The following is a 22733-nucleotide window of genomic DNA, read 5'->3' as shown; positions in this document are numbered from 1 at the left end:
GATTTATGTAACTGTCTTGTGCCATAATGAGTCATCTAATTGTTTTGACATTAGCTTCTGAAATGTTTCCTGGTATTTCTACATTTTAATTAGACATATTTTTAAATTTATGTCTTAAAATATATTGTCTATAATTGGAAAAGTTATTATTTATTACACTTAATTGTTGGTATTAAAAGGGAAAAAAGATTTTGATCAATTAAATTCTCAGTTGTCGAGTGGAACATTGTGCAATGAAAGTTTCATCTTGATAATAGATCAGGGTGTTTTTTCAAATATATGTTTTATACAGACTATAAATGATCATACCAGACCTCAATGAGTAATTTATTGTTTAGTTCAAAGCAGCTGTTCAATTAAAAATGTTCAGCTTTGACCTATCTTCATTATTTTAAGATAATGGATTAATTGACTGAACAATTTTATGTTTTGACAGGGAAAAATTATCATTTGACAAAAATAAATTAGTTCATAAATCATGCTGATTTACTAATGGATTGTGTAATAAAAGGGTTGAACATTTTATTAAAAAATTCAGCAGGGATAAAGTTTGAACCTATTCAGGCCCTCCTGTTCATTCCTGCTTTCTTCATTATATAGGCTAGTGATTAAGACAAATTGCATCTCCCACTTGCTATAGGACAACTTAGACAGACAATTTATAAATGTAGAACTTACGTCTAATTATTTTACATGGCTGCTTATACTAGATGTACATGTATAGGGTTTTCACTTCCTCCTCTTTGGTCTGTGTCAAAAAAGACTGCAAGTTGTTTCCACAGTAAGACCCTTCAGTGGGAAGCCTTAGTGCCAAAAGTCAGTTGGATTCTATAAGGATACTGGAAACAATGCTTATGAATTTCATTGAGGGTACATCCCTTACAATGAAACATTAAATCCCATTTCTATCTCTATAAAATAAAATTATCTATATTCTATATACAAAATTACCCCCTCAGCAAGTTCACAGATGACATCAAGCTGGGAGGTATAGTAGATACACTGGAGGGTAGCAAAGTGACCCAGGCAAATTGGAGGATTGGGCCAAAAAAATCTCATCGGGTTCAACAAAGACGAGTGCAAAGTCCTGTACTTAGGATACAACAATTCCAGGCACCACTACAGGCTTAAGATAAACTGGCTGGCCAGAAGCTCTTTAGAAAAGGACCTGGGGGTTAACAGTGGACAATAAGATGGATATGAGTTAGCAGTGTGCCCTTGTGCAGAGGGCTAATGGCATACTGTGCTGCATTAGTAGGAGTGTTGCCAGCAGATCAAGGGAAGTAATTATTTTGCTTTATTCTTCACTGGTGAGGCAACATCTGGAGTACCATGTTGTTTTGGGCCCCCTGTTATAGAAAGGATGTGATTAAGTTGGAAAGAGTCCAGCAGAAATTGACAAAAAAGGCTAGGGGCCTAGGGCACATGACTTGTGAGAAGAGGCTGAGGGAACTAGGCTTGTTTAATTTGGAGAAGAGAAGACTGAGGGAGGATTTGACAGCAGCCTTTAACTACCTGAAGGGTAGTTCAAAGTGAATGGAGCTAGACTGTTTCAGTATTGGCAGATGAGCAGGGGGTTGAACTGGATGCCCTCTTGAGGTTCTTTCCAGCCCTAATTTTCTATGACTATGATTCTATGACTCTGGTGAAAAAGGCATCGAGTTAAACACACAGACAATCCTGGCTAACTTATCTTCCAGGCACAGGATCTGGTGCCTGGTTCCTCTTCCTCTTCTCTTTCATACTCTTCCTTCCAATGAACTGCTGGCAAACTGACCTGTTTCCTGCCCCTGGATGTTCATTCCCTGATCCCTCAGGGAGCCTTCTTTTATATTGACCTGGGATTGGACTGACTGTGTCCCTTTGTTGGCCTTTTGTGGTTACAGATCAAGATATTTTGACATTGTGTTCTTGGTAACTTATTAAAGTTTGCCTGGATTGTCCTAACAGGACTATTCTGTTTATATAAGAGCACTCTGAATGGTAGAGCAACACATGAGAGAGAATAATCTAGTACTGAGGGTGTTGGATGAGACTTAGAAGAGATAAATTCAGTTCCCAGTTCATTTGGGAAACTGAGGCAGAGTTTCCTAAAAGTAAAATGGCACAGCACTTCTCTGCTTTGCAGGCTGATGAGCAAATAAGTATATTAAAGACTGTCAGGTGCTTAGATAATATGTAATTTGGCAGTAGCATAACTGGTAAAGCATGAGAGGGACACATCTGGGACAGTTGCCCTGAATGCTGCCTTTGAGGGAAGGGAATGCAAAAGGAAGTACTACCACCACAGAGAACATGGCAGATAGCCACACTTGGAGATTCAGCCCCCAAATTGGACTCTATGTAGGGTAGGCCTGTATGAAGTGGCAAGTATTTGCTTCAGATTCAGATAATTTGAGATTCAGAGATTTGAATTGCTATCCCGACTCCATTTGGCTGAATCAGATCTGAAAGATTTGGCGCCACTTCAGAGATTCGGCCATAGACTAAACAGCTGGTAAGTCTGTTGGGATCGGGGGAGGGGGGCAAGCATTGTGGGGGAGGGAGGGTTTGGGCCTGGGGCTAGGACAAGTTTCTCACCCGAGGCAGGTGGCACAGGACTCAGGGAGGGTGGTAGAGGGGCACAGAATGCAGGCGTGGCAGCACTCGGAGTGGGGGCTCTGCCTTGCTGCCGCTTGCCCAGCTGGTGCGGGGTGGGGGGTGATTCAGGTGCAGCTTGATCTGGGCAGAAGGAGGCAAGCAGCAGCAGGGCATAGCCCCTGCCCCTGTGCTGCTGCACCCACATCTCACACCCCCACCCTGCACCAGCTGGCAAGCGGCATCAGGGTAGAGTCCCTGCGCAGTCATCGCTTGCCACCTGGCGTGGACAGGTGAGCATGGCAGTTCTAGGATCAAGGGCAATGCCCTGATTCTGGTTACCCGCTTCTGTCCAAAGCGAGTCGTGCCCGCATCCCGCCCCTCCCCACAACCCATCTGGGCAAGCAGCAGCTGGGCATAGCCTCTGCTCCAAGTGCTATCACAGATGCATCTCGCACCCTTCTGCCCCCCTTCCCCAAGTCCTGCACCCCCGCCCCAGCTGGGCAGCTTGTCCCAGCTCCATCCCCTATCCCTCCATCCCCTATGCTCCTTCTCTCCCTCCACCCCCAACCCCAACAGACTTACCAGCTGGAGGCAGCTGTGTCAGCTGCCTGTTTAGTCTATGGCCGAATCTTTTCTGAATTTGTTTTCTGAATTGATTTGGATGCTTCGAATTGATTAGCAACTTTTAATTGGTCTCACAATTCGATTTGGAGATTCAGCCCCCAAATTGGGCTGAATCTCCTCTGAATCGAATGGGCTACGAAGTTTTGCATAGCTTTAATGTAGAGCCACTCCCCAGGGAGTTATGCCTTGTAATTGAGACCACATAAGCAAGTTATCTGGACTGATGCAAAGAGACTAGCTATAGGTTAGTGAACAAATTCAGAATTGTTTAGTTGTACCGCAGAATAAGAGGGCTTGTTCTTTTTACATATTTTGTTTTTAAAGTCCAAACAGTTATGAAATAACTGTTTGAGGCATCTGGTCTTTTCTTGTTACCTGTCTTGAGCATTCCTCATGTTTCCAGTTTAAACAAATTCTCCATCTACTATGTGGATAAGATTAAATCAGCTCTGGGTTAGTTCCATGGGTTGTGTTAAATCAAACCAGTGAAAAATAACATTCCCTAGTGGTATTTATCTTGGTTTGAAATTTTTACAAAAGGAAATGTGGGCTATAAACTGCAAAATTTTTGGTCTTGAGGACCATTCCACCAAGGTTAGAATCTCAGTTGTCTTTTAAGAGAGTTTTACAACACAGTGTTTGAATCTGGCCTTTGTGTACCTCAGGGAGGGAATGTTCTCTTCCCTGCATCTAGGTCATGAACTATGGCTATCCTACCATTTTGTCTTACTAATAATATCACAGCATATACTGAAAAGCACAAGTATTTAGATGCTGTTCGATTTTTTTCAACAAAAAACAAATCTGGTGGCATATACAGCACAGATTGTTGTGGGTTTTTTAGTAAGGGTTTATGAAATGTGCTTTGAACATGTTTTTCAAAACTATTTCTTTGATTTTTTTCATGTTTGCTTTTTAAAGATCAGATTTAAATGTAGCTGCTACTTCTATGCCATTTAGCTTCTGGTACTCTTGGAAATTATTAGCCTGTTCAGGTGTCAGAAGGATTGCTGGCCTGTTGAATGACTATAGAAAATAAACAAGAGAAGATGCCACATAACTAACTTAGTAGAAGGGAAAGAGATGCTGGGTTTTTCACTGTCAATAAAGAGGGACAACCATACATGTGGTAGTGTAATTTTGTGTTGGCAGCTCGATGCTGGGATGTCAAACTGGATACAATACTTGACCTTTAAAATTCTTACCTTATTAAATAATCATATCTCCTGTCTAGTGTCTCAACAATCAAACTAAGAAAATGTCATGGGCCTGGAGATGTCAGGGAGCCATGCTGTTCAGAAAAAACCAGTTGATAGATATCAGAAGACAAAAATCGCACTCAGTCTAGACAAGAATATTGAAGAGTTCTTTCATTTCAATCAATCATCTGCAAGTATTAGATGATAACATAAGTTACAGCAGGAAAAACCTGCTGCTAAAAAAAGCCACAGTTTGTCTTAAAACAGACAGATAATAAGTAATCTTCTCTACTGAGGTCATCTGTAATTTTTTCTAAACCAGGCATAAACATTATAGCATTTAGGAGGAATTATATAGATAATAGGACCTCATTCCATCATTTTGTATTTGAATCCTGAACACCTATAATGCCAGATTAGTCAGATATTAAAGTGTAAACATCTGTTTATTTAAGTAACAAGAGAATATAGTCTTGCTTCAGCACTTATTAGATAAAAACTGATTACCTGGTTTAACAAGTAGCTCCAGCTGTAGCACATAAAATAGAGGTCTCTCATGTTTTATATCACTAAATATTACTGTTAGTGACCAGCCCGGCATGTGCTTTTATTTTAAAAATTAGTAAAGTTCATAGCATTAAATACAGTTTACTGGAGAATATCCATTTGTTAAGATGTTGTGACACATTTAACACTTACTAAGTGAAGTTAAAAGAAAGGGAACAAGGAGGATCTACAGGGAACAAGGGAACTACAGACCAGTCAGCCTTACCTCAGTCCCTGAAAAATTCATGGAGCAAATTAAGGAAGTATGGATTGGATGAATGGACTGTAAGGTGGATAGAAAACTGGCTTGAGTAGCAGGCTTAGAGAGTAGTAATCAATGGCTCAATGTCTAGCTGGCAGCCGTTATCAAGCGGAGTGACCCAGGGGTCAGTCCTGGGGCTGGTTTTGTTCAATATCTTCATCAATGATCTAGAAGACGGCATAGAGTGCACCCTCAGCAAGTCTGCAGTTCACACCAAGTTGGGGGGAGTAGTAGATATGTTGGAGGGTAGGACTAGGTTTCAGGGTAATTCAGACAAATTGGAGGACTAGGCCAAAAGAAATCTCATGAAGTTCAACAACGAGAATTGCAAAGTCCTGCACTTTGGATGGAACAATCCCATGTACCACTACAGGCTGGGGGCTGACTGGCTGGACAACTGCTCTGCAGAAAAGGACCTGGGAGTTACAGTGGACAATGAGCTGATTATGAGCCAGCAGTGTGCCCTTGTTGCCAAGGAGGCTGAAGGAAAAATGAGCTGCATTGGTAGGTCTGTTGCCAGTAGGTCAAGGGAAGTGATTATTTGCCTCTATTCAGCACTGGTGAGGCCACATCTGGACTACTGTGGAGTACAATTTTGGGCCCACCACTACAGAAAAGATATGGACAAATTGGAGAGAGGCCAGCAGAGGGCAACAAAAATGGTGAAGGGGCTGGGGCACATGACTTATGAGGAAAGACTGAGGGAACTGGGCTTATTTAGTTTAGAGAAGAGAAGACTGAAGGAGGGTATAATAGCAGCCTTCAACTACCTGAAAAGGAGTTTGAAAGAGGGTGGAGCTAGACTGTTCTCAGTGGTGGCACATGACAGAACAAGGAGCAATGGTCTTAAGTTGCAACAAGGGAAGTTTAGGTTAGATATTAGGAAGTAGTTTCTCACTAGGACGGTAGTAAAGCACTGGAACAGGTTACCCAGACAGGTGGTGGAAGCTCAATCTTTGAAGTTTTTCACAGTATTCAACATGTGGGAGCACCATAGATTTGTATAATGGCAACATGATGCTCTCCATTTTGTTTTCAATTCCTTTCATAATGATACCCAAGGTTTTTTGGGGTTTGTTTGGCTTTTTTTTTGGTTGCTGCTGCACATTAAGTTGACATTTTTAGAGAACTATTTACAATGTCTCATAGCAACTAGTTCAGAACCCAGAACGAGTATTTATAATTGATGGTGTTTGACCATGCACTTGTCACTGTTTGAAGGCTATCAGACATCCTTTGTCCACTCACTTAGCTTGGTGAGATTTTTGTGCAGCTCCACTTCATCAGTTTGGGATTTGATCACCCTGAATAATTCAGTATCATCTGTAAACTCAGAGATTTCACTTTAATAAATCTGTATGGAGTCCATGTTGTTTTATGTAACCTGCCGTGAGATCTAAAAATCTGAGCTAGAAATGACTTATTAGGCCATCTTCCCAATACTCTTCCAGACTTCTTGAGGTCAGTTGAAAACTTCCCATTGACTTTACCAGTCCTTGGCTCACTCCTCTATTACAGTGGTGGTCAACTTTTTCATTCAGCTGGCTAGATGAGCAGCACCTGGTCCTTTTGTAGACTAGATCTGATTGGTTGACCCAATCCAGCATCTGGGGCAAGCATGGCCTCAATCCAGCTGTGTGGGGGAAGGAAGTTTGGCCCAGCCACACAGGGGTGGGGGGAGGGGCAATGACCCAGCTGTGGTCCACCTCCTCAAAGAGAAGGGGGCATGGCCCATCCCCAACCTGGCCAGGTGTTGGAAAGGGTTGGTATTTGAGCCCCACAAGGGAAGAGGGCATAGCTTAGCCCCAAACCAACCATGCAAGCCAAGGGGCATGACTTGGCCCCAGCTTGTCCATGTAGAGGGAAGGGCTCAAGACCTGGACAGGGGCAGGGAAGAGGAAGGAGGCATGAGCCAGTCCTGAACCAGCTCCCTGAATGGGAGGAAGGGGTGGACTGTCCCCAGTGAAATACTGCTTCTTTTCAAAACAGTAGAGGGATTTAAAGGAGGAAAAACATACAAGTCTGGAGGAGATCTTTGTACGAATATAAAAGTAGGTTTTGTTTTATTTTAGTCAAGGTAACTAACACTTTTTTTCCCCTTTTTTTCCTTAGTTGTCTTCAGGGCAAAGAGTTATCAGCAGCATAAAGGCAACAAAAGCGCTGTCAACATATAGCATTCTAAAATAATGTCAACAATTTCTCTAGAAGCATTTTGCTTTGACAGATCAGGACTGTTTCCTATCATTTCAGCTCTGGAGTTTTGTCCAGACTGTTTTAATTTGATCTTGCAGTTGGAAATGCATCTTTCCTTCAGGGCTAATGAGTTTACAGTCCAGTTTGTAGTTGAATGCTCACTAGACATGCAGTGAAATGCTTATTCCTATGACCACAGTACCTTTTAGAAAATGAATCTTAAAGAAGCTTCAGATGCTATAGTGCAGTGTGACCTGACATTGGAATATCTCACAGACAAGAAAAAAGAGGAGAGTTTTATTGCTGTTGGACTAGTAGTCTGTTATCTTGTGACTGTCCAGTTCCCTAATAGTGAAGCAGCCACAACTTTACTACAGAATGCATATGTCCTGTTTTCCTGACTACAGTACATACAAAAATGTATTAACGCATGGAAAGAAAAGTTTCAATCAACACATTTTTCCTCTTCTATGAGGGCTTTTTGCAACTGTACAGTAAAGAAATAAACTAAATGTGGAATAATGTGGAATTACTGATTCAAAGCAAACCAATCACTGCTATTGATATTCCTGAAGATTAAAATGTAATCATTATATTTTATGAATTGCTTAATATATTTTACTTAACGGTGAGAAGACTGCTTGCAAAAAAACTTGTATACAAGGCAGTAATGAAATCATCCCTGTCTGACTGTGGTCAAGGAATCCTACATATAAGACTGTTCTTTATTCATTCCCCCTCAACTCCTTGTGTATGCCCTAAGCCTAAATGCACTCAGGGTAATGGAGAATGGTTCTATCTGTACAGCAGGAACTGTTCTGTTCCTTTTAAACCCTGAAGCACAAGAACACATCGGGAGTTTCCAGTGAACTGGATCTCTCTACAATGTGCAGACGTGGTGTATAAGTTTCCAAGTTCTGTCTCCCTTTAGGCAGTAGAATCACATCAGTTCACTTGTAAGTAGGGATGTCTTCAAAATGAAACAATCCTTTTTTATTTCAAATACTGATTCTATAAAATTGTAAGTCACTTATTTCTCTGAGGGCACTTCTCATATGATCTGCTCTAGGGCTTCTAGCTAGGGAAATGCCCCCTGGAATGTGGGGAATGACTTTTCCATTCTTGTTTTTGACTTCTTTTCATGATTAATTTCCCTTTTTTTTTTTTTTTTCCATTTTGGAGGAATCTTGCAGTTTGGAATTTTGTGTGTGAAAGAAAGATTTCACAGCAATTTGGATGCTTCCTGTGAGATATACATATATGTTAAATAACACTGGAGAATCTAAACTTAATTCTGTTAAATCTATTGATGGCAATAAATACATAGCTTTACTTTATGTTTGCAATATATTTCATGCTTGCCAGCCTGGAAGCACTCTAACTCTCACTTCTGGTTGGAGTCATTTTATTTCATAATGCTTGTAGACAAAGTCTCAGTACAGACATTCAGAAAGCCCAAGGCAGAACCGATCTAAGTTATGTGATGTTCTATAAGTGGCATAGTTTAGATTGGTAGTGAACAGAACATGCATGGTGGGGAGGGGAATCTTACACCGCGTCCCATCATTTTTAAACCAGTTTGTGTGCTGAACTCTTCTGCCCTGTGATGGTTAGAGACTGGTTTTTGATTGCTTATAACAGTAAAAGTGTAATGTCTGTACCTGGCCAAATACTTCCCTCCTAGGCTTGAATTATTCCAATCCATTTAGATCTTGAGAGTATAAATCAAGAGAGAGATTGGAGAGGTGGGCATGTTGGAATTTTGGTTGTAATCTTAGTTTGAAAAGTGAAAGTTTTCAGGGAAAATAATAAATGTATGTTAACCTTCACTTTTCTTTTTAGTGCTGGGATATTCTGGCCAGACATTTTTTTTTTTTCAGAGAGAGGAGGGAGAGGCACAGTGAGAAGATGAGAAAATGCATCTGGATGCTCTTAGAGTGTTTTACTGGATGTTTATTAACGTAACTACATAGGTGGTAGATTTACAATACAATCTCTGATACATCCTTGGTAACTTAAAGCCCTATTTTTTAAAACTGGAAACCAATAAACAGACCTCGGCTTATGGGAGATCCCCTTTTGACTTCATTGTGAAGCTCTGTTACTCCATATAAAAACTAGTGTAAACCTAGGGAGTAATGCATTTTTAAAGCTCAGCATGCTTTGTTTTCATTAAAGTATTACTCACCTTGTTCCCTGTGGGGGTATGTTTGTCAGGGAGGGCAATTAGTTTGGGTATAAAGCTCTGTGCAGATGTGTGTGGGGATGATTATAAATGAACGTTCTGCACAGCATTGAATGCATGATCAAAATCAGAGTCATATTTCTTATAATGTTGCTCTCACTGTTTAGTATTTGTTAAGATATTGGATTCTTTCGACTTCTAGTGGTTTTGTTAGGAGCTAAAGGGTGCTTAGTATTATGCAGGAAGAGGCCCTTTTGGAACAGCGTGTCATCACTGGGTATTCCATATGGCACAAGACCTACCGGGGGGCGGGGGGAAGGTCTCTCCCCTACCTTGGGAATCTTCAAGAGGAGACTGGACAAACACCTAACTGTGGTCATGTGACCCCAGCGCTTTTTCCTGCCCAGGGCAGGGGGTCAGACTTGATGACCTACTGAGGTCCCTTTAGCCCTAATATCTATGAATCTATGAAAAGGCAGTACTGTGCTGAGATTCACCAGGCCCATTTTGCAAATGCTAGTTCATATACCAAGAATGTATCGGTGCGGCACTGTACACAAGCCAACAACTCTGTGTCTCAGCATGGAACTGCCTCCAAGCATATAGACATGTCCAGTCAGTTTTCCTCTTAAACAGTGAAGACAGAAGTTCCTAGCCCCTCTCTTTTTTCAGCCTTCCTCTCTGCACAGGACCTAGGTCTAGCACATTCATGTAGTAGATTAAGAACCAGAATTGGACCTTTCCACATCTGTATTCCCCTGATTCAACTTTTGACACCTCATGCCTAGCATCTAAAAGGCTGAGTTTCACAAAGGAAAATACAGTATTTATCCACATTGATATGCTCTTTTAATTTCTCCAAAGGGTCTCCTAATATTTTTAGAGCTTTTGAAATGCAATCATTAGTTCTCCCTGCTGTTATGATTTTATTTATGATCATACTGCAGTACAGGAAATTACAGCTGTAGAAAAAATTGTTTGCCTTCCCAGTTTAATAGGCAGATGAACACTAGACTTCAATAGCAACGGGTGAATTGAATATGGCAAGCTACCAAAGCATCTGGTAGCCGTTATGTAAGGAGATTCTCCCATAGTGAACTGTATGTGTCACAAGGTGTTTTTGTTGCCATGGTAAATCTGACTGTTTTGTTCAGTATCAGTGTAAAACCTAGGGAGTAATGCATTTTTAAAGACTTGACTACTTGATTTGGAGTCGAATGTTACCCACTTCTTGCTTTCTGTGGCTGTGAGAGAGACGGCCAAGCAAGATATATATGTAATAGGAATTGCTAGGTTTAATTTGTTTATTCTGGTTCAAATAACTAACAGGAAAGTTACCACAAATATTTTGTGTTGTGGCACCTATAAGTTTGTATCTAAACAATACCCCAAATGCCAAGGGATATGAAACTATTTAATTTTACTGGTTACTAAATTATAGCTCCATATCATCTTTGGACAAACAACTTTTTCAGGATAGAGGGTCACCTTTTTACTTTATGGGAATGTCTACATGAGACATTTACTCTGCAGTAGACGAATTAGCTAAACAGTAAACATCACGCATCTACATATGCACACCTATTAGGCTGGAATAAACTAATTTACTCTGCAGCACTCCTGTGGAGTGTTTTGTTCCACAGCAGCACATACGTAGACACTGCTGGCTGGGATGTGAGGGAGCTTCAGTGTAGGGGCTGCCTGCTGGCTAGCCCGACACTGAAGCATCCTCATGCCCCAGCCAACTCCTTCTCAGCATATTGAGCTAGGAGGAGCAACTATGGGCTAACAGGCAGACCTCGGGGGCCCCCTGACAGGCAAGACTGCTTTGACCCAGCTGTGGACCCAGGTGCACGTACAAATGGCACACCCAGATCAATAAACTCCAGAGCAATATGCTCTGAAGTTTATTGCTTTGCATTAATATGCATGTGTAGATGCACCCATATGATTCAAGAGCAGAACAGGCATACCCTCTCTTTGTGGTTTTTGATGTCTATCAAGTTAATTTAACATCGTATGTTCAGTGTTTACAGCAAAATGCCCAAATGCCTAATAGGTGGCTGCACAATGTGGCCATGTGAGATGGGCACAGGATATCAGCAAATCTGACAAGACATCAGCGGGTAGAAAAGTGAACATCTGTTTCACTAAGCATGTACATTCCAGCCTACACATTTACAACTTTTACTGTTGAAAAAAATCAGTCCATTGTACCAGACCAAGTTCCAATGAATTGGAACTGCTTGCTTGATCTAATGATTCTGGCAAAGAACTGGGAATGGCAGCAAATAAAAGTTTAATGACACTCCAAGCCCGAAGCACAAATTATCTTCTACTCCCTTTCCCCCTTCACCCGCCTCTTGTTGTTTGCTTCATATTTTGGGGAATGGTGGCTATTAATTATTTTGGTTTCTTTCTCTCAAATCTAGAAAGGGACAAAGAATTGAATAAAAATCATCTTTCAAAAGTAAAACAAAATCCAATTTCTTTTTTTTTCTGTTAAGGTAGCAGACTATGATGTTCTGTAAAGTCAAACAGCAGTAAATAAAGTAAAACATCCCTTGATTCATATGGAATGAGAGAGATTAAATGAATTTAGGGAAGTAGAAGCTCAGATTAGCACTGGAAGTGGGAAGTTTGGTGGGAAGTCTGAGTGCTTAAAAAACAATATCTACTTCTGCCACAATGCCCACAAGAAGTTATGTAACGGTGGTAAGACTGTGCAATAAATAAAGATGATGGTTTGTGGTGTCTCTACATTCACAAGTTGACTTCAGGGGCCCTGCTGCATGTTCCAATTAAAGCTAGACAGACACCAACTATAGAGTTGTTACACATTTTCAAGTGCTAACTTTACAGCTGGTTGGTTCTTTTTATAGCTGGATAATCATTTATTATGTGATGGTTACTTTGCATATGTTGCTGGTTTCAGTTTATTCTGTGATTAATCAGTTAATTGTTGTCTGATAATTACTTTGCACTTGTGGCCAGTCTAAATTTGGTGGGTGATTAACTAGTTAATTGAGTAACATATGTAACCTGTAGCAGGGGCCTAGGATTCCAAATTCTTCGATTCAAGTACATTACCTGTATAACAGAAATCTTATTATCGTTTGACCTGACTCCTCTGTACTGTCTGTTACTGGTTTTACTCTCATTGTCTCATAACTAATAAGCAAATGAGGCTTTCCAGGCACCGTTTGCTGCTCTTTGTGTTAAGAAGAATAATCAAATTTCTGAGATCATTTAAAGAGGTGTTTACATTAATTGATTACTTCTATAATTCTAATTGATTACTTCCAATTGGAAAAATTACAGGAAACTATTTTCTGGATATTTATATAGCCTTACTAAGTGATCTGCTACTAAGTAGTAGCAAATCACTTAGTAGATAACCCGGATCACTTACTAGGCCTCTGGCATTAATTGTGCAATAAAGCCAACCCATCCTCAGATGTAATTCCTTAAATGTTGGACATCTTTGTCGCTGGTTTGTATCTCACATTAACCTGAATGTGTAGCATTTTGCACACGGAGTGCCAGGGCTCAGGTGGGTTCTCCAGCATCCCTACTCCTGTGGGCAAACTGGGGCTGTGCTCACAGCTCCAGCTGCTGTGCTGGGACATGGTCTCTCCCAGGGAAGTCAAACATGGTCCACAGTCCCCATCAGGGGGGACAGGGCATGCTGTGTGCCTCCTCACCCCTGTGAGTGAACCAGGTCTATGCTTGCAGCTGTGTTTGCTGCCCTGGGTTCACAACCAGTCCTCAGCCAGCAGGACTGTAACCCCTTCCCCTTGCCTAGTCTTGAATCACTCTGGTTCTGTGCAAGGAATGGGACAGAGGCGAGCAGGCTCTATCTATCATGGGATGGGTGAAGCCAAGTGGGGTTTGCAGAGTCTATCTATCATCTGATATGATCTGGTGAGTGACAGTAAGACAAGTTCCTTTGCTACCTTTATGCCTTTCCTACAGCTGCCCTTGTGTCAAGCCAGACACATTTTCACCATGAGACAAAATTCCTCAGTACTTGTCATGTAATGAAAATAACATCTGTCATGGGCCATAGTTGAATATTTATTCATACTTATTCACATCTTCCTGAATTTTCCAGGGAGCATACCCCCCCGCCATCAAAACATCAAACCCCAATATGCCCTTTCATTTCAATAATAAATTTCATATAATTAAAAATGAGAACGAAGCCACAGCTGGAGCATAAGGCTAGTGCTGAAGGTATGAGGCTGAAAGCTAAATGGCACTCTACAGATTCAAAAATTATTTGTAATGTAATGCAGGTTCTGTTTTTGTTTATTTTAAATAACCCACCTGAGCATGCATAGGCCTACCTTATAAGCAGAATAATAATAATTTAGGGCAAACACTCTAATTATGAAATACTACGTATTTTATTTGCTGGGCAATATGAATGTACAACTGAAAACCTTGAAACTGGGGGCAGAAGGCTCCAGTGTGTATGCCAATGCTTGCAGAATAAAGAATGATTTTGATTATGAGTATTGGCTTTGTTTTGTCTTGTTTTATATGTTTGGTACATGTAGTTTGCAAGTATGAGGCACTTATTGATTAAGTAATGTATTTGCTGTCTTATGGATATGAATAAATTACAAATGCATTGATTTTGTTCCTTATTTATTCATGTTGCAGGTGTAATCATGCACAGTTCTTTTGTAAGACTCAAAGTCCATTTATACAGAAATAATTAGGATGTATTAAAGTGCCTGCAGTGTAAAGTCTGTCTGGTATAGAAGACATTTTTAGATTATGCTTGCACCTGCTACATTCATAGCTGAACTAGCAGAAGAACAACAGCACTCCACTGAGCTGCAGGTTACAGGGTGTTGTTTCTGCAGTGCAGTTTCTTCCCTTTTCTTAAAGTTGTATAATGAAATCTTGCTCTTCAGGAAATTTCTTGCTCTCTTTCAGAGCTTGAAAAAATACCTTTCTAAATTCCCTTCTATGTTAACAAAGTAATTTTTAAATTGAAATCTCTGGCTGTAGGCAAAGGTAACAACTGCTTCAAAAAGGGAGGGGAAGGTGTCCTTCAGAATGCCCATAGGCTGTTATGCTGTAACTGTTACCTTTGCATGCTTCTGTCTTGGTAGAAATGAGTTAATCACTGTAACTTCAATCCTGAATGAAAGAGGTTTGAAGTGCAATGGTTTTGCTATACTTGGATTGCTCCAGGAGCATGCAGATACAACAGTTACTTTGCACAATTACCAATCAACCACATGGGTCAGTCCTAATTAGCCTGGTTGTTCCCTCTTCTGTTGCAGTTTCCAGGGTGTGTTAGAGGTGGGGAATTTTTTCAACTGTTAATAGCTCTGAAAAGCTTCCTGATAAAGCATCTCTTCTCATGCTGAATTGCTGGAGATGAAAAGAAAAGTGTTAATATCCCATGCATATTTGCAGACAAGGTTCTTTGGGCAAATCTGATATTTTTATTAGACCAACGTTTATAGTTAGAAAAAATTTTCGTAGCAAGTTTTTGAGTTTCAAAACCCTTCATCAGGCTGAGGAAGCATCTGTAGCTGGTGTGTGCTCTTCCTATATGGAATGAATAGTAAAGAATCAGAGGCTGGTATGCATGCGAGACAGGCTGTCTGTGAAGATGTAAATTGAGGAGTCAGTGGGTGAGAGAGAGGCTGAGGGCAAGGAGAACGGCGATGAATGTAGCTGGTAAATAGTGGCAAATTACCTGGGGATTCAGATGTCAGACAGGTTATAATGTGTCATATCCAATGTCTATATTTAGTCCATGATTTTTTTGTATCCAGGTGGTTGATGAAGTGAAGTTCATAGGCTTGTCTGTGAAAAGTGCTTTATAAGTTCCCTTTTGAGGATTAGAACTGAAAGATTGGAGAGAGAGTGGTTTCCTTGTGAGAAATGTGGCCCCAGAGGTAACTGGGTATTCTGATGTGCATTCATTCTGGTGCACAGTTGTTGTTTGGTCTCTCTTGCGTATTTTCCATTAGGGCATTTGATGCACTGTATGTGATATATTACATTTCTGGAGGTGTACCTGTAAGATCCAGGAATGCTGACGGTACTGTTGTGTGGTATAGTACTTGTGGGGGTAGTGAAGATGTGTTGGCAGGTATGTGTTGGCAGGTTTTGCATTTTTTGTCATAGCATGGTCTGGATCCATTCAGTGTGTCTGGGCCTTAGGAAGTTTGCTTCTGGTGATGAGGTTGGCAAGGTTCAGTGCTTGTTTGAAGGCTAGGATGGGTGGTTCTGGGACGATCTCTGTAAGAATAGGATCTCCTTCTAGTATGGGTTGCAATTGTTGGAGGATTTTCCTTATGGGTTCGAGGGAGGGGTGATATGTCATAGCCAGCAGTGTGTGATTGTTGGGGTGGGGCTCACGTGTACTGCACAGTTCTTCACTTGGTATCTGGGTGGCTCTTTCAAATGTGTGATCTATCTCTCTGGAGGAGTGCCCTTGTTGAGTGAAGGCCTTTTTAAGATTAGTGAGGTACCAATCCCAGGTGTTCTTCTCAGTGCAAAGATAGTGGTATCTGAGGGCTTGGCTGTATATCACAGCTTTCTTGGTTTGTTTAGGGTGATCGCTGGTTCTGTACAGAGATGTATGTTGGTCTGGGTTTCTTGTATACTGATCATCATGTCTAAAAAGCAAATGTTGGTGCTGGAGTATTCAAGAGACAGTCGGATGGAGGGATGACGACTGCTGAATTTCTGATGGAACTCAATCAGAGATTTCACGTTTTCAGTCCAAATGATGAAGATGTCATCAGCATATCTTAAGTATAGCAAGGGATTGATGGTGCAGTCCTTGAGGAATTCTTCTTCCAGGTGGTTCATAAAAAAGTTGGCATACTGTGGGGCCATTTTGGTGCCCATAGCTGTGCCCATAGTCTGGAGGAAGTGTTGGTTATTAAAAGTGAAATTGTCACATGTGAGGATGGAGTGTATAAGGTCAATAGTATCTTTGGATCTGTACTCTGAGTTGTCATCTTGCTCTCATAGGTATGTAAGCCAGGCTTGGATGCCATCCTAGTGTGGGATGTTGGTATGTAATCAACTTCATCAACTTCCTGGATACAAAAAATAACGGACTAAATATAGACATTGGATTTCTGACACATTATAACCTGTTTGAAATCTGAATCCCTAGGTAATTCACCACTATTTACCAGCTAGATTCATCACCCTTTCCCTACCCTCAGCCTCTCTCTTGCCCACTGACTCTTCAATTTACATCTTCACTGACTGCATTTCTTACATGCATACCAACCTCTGGCTTCTATACTATTCATTCCATTCAGGAACAGCACACATCAGCTGCAGATGCTTCCTCAGCCTGATGAAGGACTTTTAAACCTGAAAACTTCTTAAGAAATATTTTTTTCAACTATAAAAGTTGGTCTAATAAAAGATATCAGATTTACCCAAAGCACCTTGTGTGCTTATGTCCTTTGACCAGTATGGCTACAACCTATACCCCTGTAATCATGCGTATTTGTACATTTTGCTGTCAGTTATTATATCTATGTATAGAATTACTCATCCCCTGCCCCCTTTATTCCAATAGAATCAACCTAGTGCAATATTAACAAGATCTTACAGAAAAAAAATCCAAGTTTGCAACAAAGTCCTTTTAGCAAGAGCATATTGGTTCCTACAAAAGGAAAGTGAGGTATTTGGTAGGGCTGTGCAAAACAGCATCATTTTGTTTTGACCTCTGTTTCACCATTTCGAAGAGACAGTGTTTCATTTCATTGTTTTGTTTCAAAGCACTATTCTGTTTCATTTTGTCAAAACAGTTTTGCTATTTCAATGTTTCAACTTGGTCAGCATGCCTTTGATTTTTATCTATTTTAGGTATGGTTACAGTAGAAATGGATTTTAAAAAGTGTTCATAGAAGGAAAATATAAGCAATTCTTTATCAAATGACAGTTGTAGATGCAGTAACAATCAACACACCTCCAGTTAAATACTCTTCAGAATACGAAGTAGCTAGTCACCAGAAAACTATAGTTTAACTGTGGGACCTAAAGTTGATGGTTCTGAACAATAATAGGATTGATATGCTATAAAGAACTCAATGGTATTTTCAGATTAAAGAATAAATTATGTTACCCCAGGAGGTTTATTATACAGAACAGTTTGTGATAAAGAACGTTTAGAAAATCAAACTCTGACCTTTAGAATTTTAGATTTTTCATTAATTTCACCCTCTTGATTGTCAGAACGGAATTACTGATGATGACTGAACTCAACATATTAGACATCTTGTGAGCAAGAGCGTGACTGAATTTTTATACTAGCAATACAAAACATACTAAAGGCCTATTGAGACACTATGGTATTTATACTGCTTCTCTCATGACTAACTTGAAAATGTTATTGTGATGTTTTTATTGTGATATGTTTAGATAACTTTTCTTCTAGGAAATAAAATTAATGCTTTCATTAATAATTAAGACTAAAAGATTGTGCCTTATTCAAATTAACAAATTGAAAGCTGAGAAGGGTTATGATTGCTGTGTATGAACACAAGAGGGGGGAGGTGGTAAACAACAGGATCAAGAAGAACATTTAACTTAAAAGGACAGTCTTGCAATTGGAACAAATGTTCACAAATTGGCCATGAATATAATTAAGTTTGAAATTAGAAGGAGCGCTCTAACCTTCTGAGGTTCTGGAATATCCATCTGATAGGCATAGTGGAGGCAAAGATGTAGCTATTTTCAAGATAACTTGATAAATTTTGTCATATGAATATGACATAATTGCCTGTGATAATAAAACAATGGGTTTGATGGCATGGACAGCGCCTTAGTCATGCATTCCTAAGTCACATACTCAGAGGCTTTGCAAGCTCCTTTGTTGCCTTGGGCAAAATTGGAGGAGGGGGTGTGCTGAGAGGCATACATGAGGTTCCAGGTGGTTAGGACTCTTGGGGAGAATATAGCAGGGCTCCTGGGTCCTGGTAGCTGGGGACTTTACAAAGAGAGAAAGGAGACATGGCAGCTTCACCAGGTCCTGGCAGCTATGGGGGAAGATACTCTCCAGGTAAAGAGTTATGCATCTTGCCTGCTGATCCACAGGTGCCACCAAATGCTAGGCAAAGTGAAGAAATAAACCCCCTCAATTTAGTAGCAGGAGAACCATCCTATCTTCACATGCTGCTTCTTTCTCCCAAGCACTTAACTGCCAGCACCCAAGCGTCTCCCTAATATCACTTCTGGGCTCCTGACCTCTTCTGCAGAGTCCAAGCCTGGAGCTGCCAGACTAGTGGCATAGATGCATCTAGTCCTCTGCTCCCCAACCATGGTTTCAGTGTTTCACGCACCCTGCTTCCCTCGTCATCCTAGTTACCCTACCGCATTTACATTCCATCAAAAAAAGAAAAATATTTCCCTCTCTTTTTAAAGAAAATACTGAACAATAGCTATGCTGCTGTCAGGAATGCCCTAGCTTCTGACATAGAAGTATTTACTGATCCAGCAAGATTTCCACTTATCTGCCATTTTCTTTAACTAAAGAATTCATTATTTAAATATACCTTAAAACATTAAAGTAATCTCTTTCTTGCATTAAATTAATAGTAGGAGCAAAACATTAAAACATCCAAGCCTTTCTCTTTGTTTTTTTGTAAATGTTACCTAGACATTTTAGTCTGGAGTATCTTTATCCAAAGGTTAAAGAACCATGGATCTGATCCTAGTCAGAACTAATGTAAGAAGTACTAGAAGCGTACAATGACTATTATTTACAATAAGTGTTTTGTCATTGGGTAGAGAGTCTCTTTTGTTTCAGAGTTGCAGAGTTGAATTTTATATTACTCTATCTGCTTTCCCCAAAGCATAACAATATATATATGAATTAGAAATAAGAGCAGAACATTAGCCCCATTGAATTGGAAAAGAAATAAAGTGTGTGCATATGTGTAGTAAATCCCAGCCAGAAATGAACATAAGCAATTTAAACTTTAACAAAGCAAACACAATAAATATGCTTTGATATTTAAGTAAAATATGTAAGCAGGTATATATGCTGGAAGCGGGAACTGAAAAAGAAAAGTGCATTTGCTTTGACTTCAAGGTCAGCAATATCAGGGACTTTTTCCTTTTTCTTTCTTTTTTTTTTTTCTTTTTTTGTTTTTCTTTTTAAATTAAAATGCTTTTAGAAATGTCCTCCTGGATTGTAACACATGTCCTTTCAGCAGCTCCCAGACATTAATATCTGTGGAACTCTGGTGACAGGAAACTATCTGACTTTATCTTTTGTGTAACTGAATTGAGAGAAAGGTTACTCAGGACTTAATCATGTTGGGTTTAAAATAGATAAGCATCCACACTTGATGAGTATCTGCATATTACAGGGGACTAATGCAATCTATGGACTGTTTAGTTTACTCGCTTCTTTTATTCCATTTCTCAAAGGATCCATACAGACATTACATTTAGACCAACTTAACCAGGGTTAGGTCAACCTCAATGCCTAAAAATGCAGACATTCAGAGGGGTTAATACAGCCAAACAACAGCATGCCTAATTTAACTTAGGAGGAGGTGCACTAATTTAGATCAAGAAAGGGTAACCCAAACTAAAAAAAGAGTTAACTTAATCTCCTGAATTCTGCAGATTTTTGCAGCATAGTCCCAGGGTTGGGAAGGCTCAGCTGCTCAATGCATGCCCAGTGCTATCCTACTCCCCACCCCCAGTCCTGACCAGGAACTCACCCAACACAGACACACCAGGTGCCACCCTGGATCCACCAATCCCTCCATTACCTCTCTCCCCTCCCCCCACCCCAGTCCTAACAGCCTGTCCCTTCACCCTGACTTACTTACAGTGCATTCCCTGTGCAGCTCCCAGCAGCAGGGACTAGCTGTACATGCCTCTCACTGTCCACATTTAGGCAGCTTAAAGTCACATGAACCTAGACCAATTGCAGAGAATGGGTGTATGCACCATAAGTAGTTTGGTTACAAATACTGCACCAGGTGATGATGCTTGTTTTCTCCCCACGCAAAGGCAGGTATGTGTGCGGTATATTATAGTTAGGAAACCTGAAAAATGTTGACTGCAACTGCAAGATTAGCATCTATGAGAAAATCTGCAATTCACACCAACCACAGGAAAAGAATGGCCATTGAAATAATTTCTGTTTGGCAAACTAGGCTCTAAATGTAACTCTTCACTGATGGAGATGAACAAACATCCTTATTTTACCATCCTAATCAATTTCGTTAGCTGCTTGTCTCAGCCAATCAATGTCACTTTTGTCTTGCATGGCTTGAGCCTCAGTGAGTTTACTCTACCACAAGTTCATCTATAACAAGCACTACTTGGAAAGTAAAGATCCTATACCAGTTAGGTCAGATGAACGGGAGACACAAAATTGAGTGTTCTTAAAATACTTCAGCAGTTACAAAAAATTATCTTCCCTATCTTTTGGATATGTTGATCTGACAAAAAATTTCTGATAACCCCTGTAAGACGGGCTTCTGATTGGATGTTGAATTACTCAATATTACCTTCTGGGATCACTATGTCAGTTACAGGCATCCCTCTAAACAATACTACTAACATCTACTGGTGTAAAATTGCTTTCTTGAAATTAAAATGTGGCTAAAGTCATCTTAACATCCTACATTGAACTGAACTGTGATCGCTTTCCTTTCATCATGTAAGACTATATGCTGCATAAAATTCTGTATGTATTGTATAACTTTCCATCTACTATAAATTATACACACATATCTTTAAAAATATCATGTAAAAGCTGTTGGGACAGCTCCATAGTTGGTGTTAATTGCTGATTTTGTACTAACTTTGTACAAAATCTGTATCATGGGTGCATTCATAGTTTCTATATTTTTTATATCCTTCTCTGTGCAGTTTTCTTCAGCAGAGAAAGCACGCTGAGGAAACTTTACTTGAGCTGGTATACATAAATGCCAATCAAATTTTGTATAATTTCCTTACAAAGTTTTATGAACTAATTTTTTTTCACAAATAATATATAGGTTGCCTCTCTCAGTAAGAGTTTTGTATAAAACAAGAATCCAGAACCTGTTGTGTGTGTGTGTTTTTTAAAAATAATTAACCACAATTTATACTTCTGTATTTCAGGTTAACGGGATTTCATCTTCCTCCACCTGTGACAAGTACAAAATCTGTATTTTCACTACGTTTGACAAGTGATTTTGCAGTTAGTGCCCATGGGTTTAAAGTGTTTTATGAAGGTAAGGGAACATGATTATTAAGATTTTTAACAAAAGGATTTGAAAGGCTTTCTTAGGCCTAGATATAAAAAAGCTCTTCTGGTAACAAAAAATATTTTTAGTTAAACTGAACCAGGTACATTTATTTATCTAGTAAACTTTAAAATATCTGTTTTTAATGCAGTCTTTCAAGTTGTATAAAGTCTACCATCTAACATAAATGGTTTATATTATAAATATTCTATAATCAGTTTCTTGTTTTGCCCTCAACCTGGTTTTTCCATCTTCTATCGTTATGCAATGACTTTAGCACTAACATTTTAGATAAAAAGGTATTTCATAACTTTTAAATAATTGCAATACTATTGTTAGTTTAAATCAATACCATGTATCTGAGGTTTGCTATGAATCTCTTTCAGTGAACTTTATATATAAAATTAAATATTTAAAATTAACTATTCAAATGAAATAAATATATTTAATGTATATATACAGTTATATATACAGTAATTTATCTATACAGTCGTATGTCTATTACATAGAGATATAAATATATAAATTAAAGAGGCTGGTATTGTTATCTTTGTAATTATTTCTATTTTATTTATCCGCTTTTGATACTTTAAGGGGGTGAACAAGCAGGCAAATTTCTTCCAATAACTAATAATTATACGTTCTGCACTACATGAGTAGTTTTGTTTTGTATATGATAAGTGGGTTTATGGCTAAGTTCTTTAAGACCATGAGCATCTAACACAGGGCTTGCAATATGCTTGCAGATACCAGTTAGCTTGTGTTGACACACATCTCCCTGGACTCCAAAGGACTGTGCATTTTACTTGCATGGTGAAAAACTCCCTTTTATGATAGCCTTCATTCTTAGCTAGTGCTTGAATATGGATATTAGGATCACCTCTGTCAAT

The 22733-nt window shown here is 39.6% G+C and overlaps 1 protein-coding gene across 4 annotated transcripts in view; it reads left to right on the top strand.

Annotated features, from left to right (window-relative positions):
• The window catches only part of CSMD3 (CUB and Sushi multiple domains 3), a 1311906-nt gene that overhangs the window by 180336 nt on the left and 1108837 nt on the right, over positions 1-22733 (top strand). For all 4 annotated transcript variants that reach the window (XM_090040525.1, XM_090040524.1, XM_090040523.1 and 1 more), the window contains exon 3: positions 21719-21831. In XM_090040525.1, the coding sequence (XP_089896651.1) occupies positions 21719-21831 (113 nt within the window). The remainder of the gene's footprint in view (positions 1-21718; positions 21832-22733) is intronic.

This window comes from Crocodylus siamensis, chromosome 3 (assembly GCF_052110815.1).
Source record: "Crocodylus siamensis isolate JL-2025a chromosome 3, ASM5211081v1, whole genome shotgun sequence".
NCBI classification, from domain to species: Eukaryota; Metazoa; Chordata; order Crocodylia; family Crocodylidae; genus Crocodylus; species Crocodylus siamensis.
The sequence above is the reverse complement of the archived record's forward strand: the minus strand, read 5'-3'. Positions and strand labels throughout refer to the sequence as shown.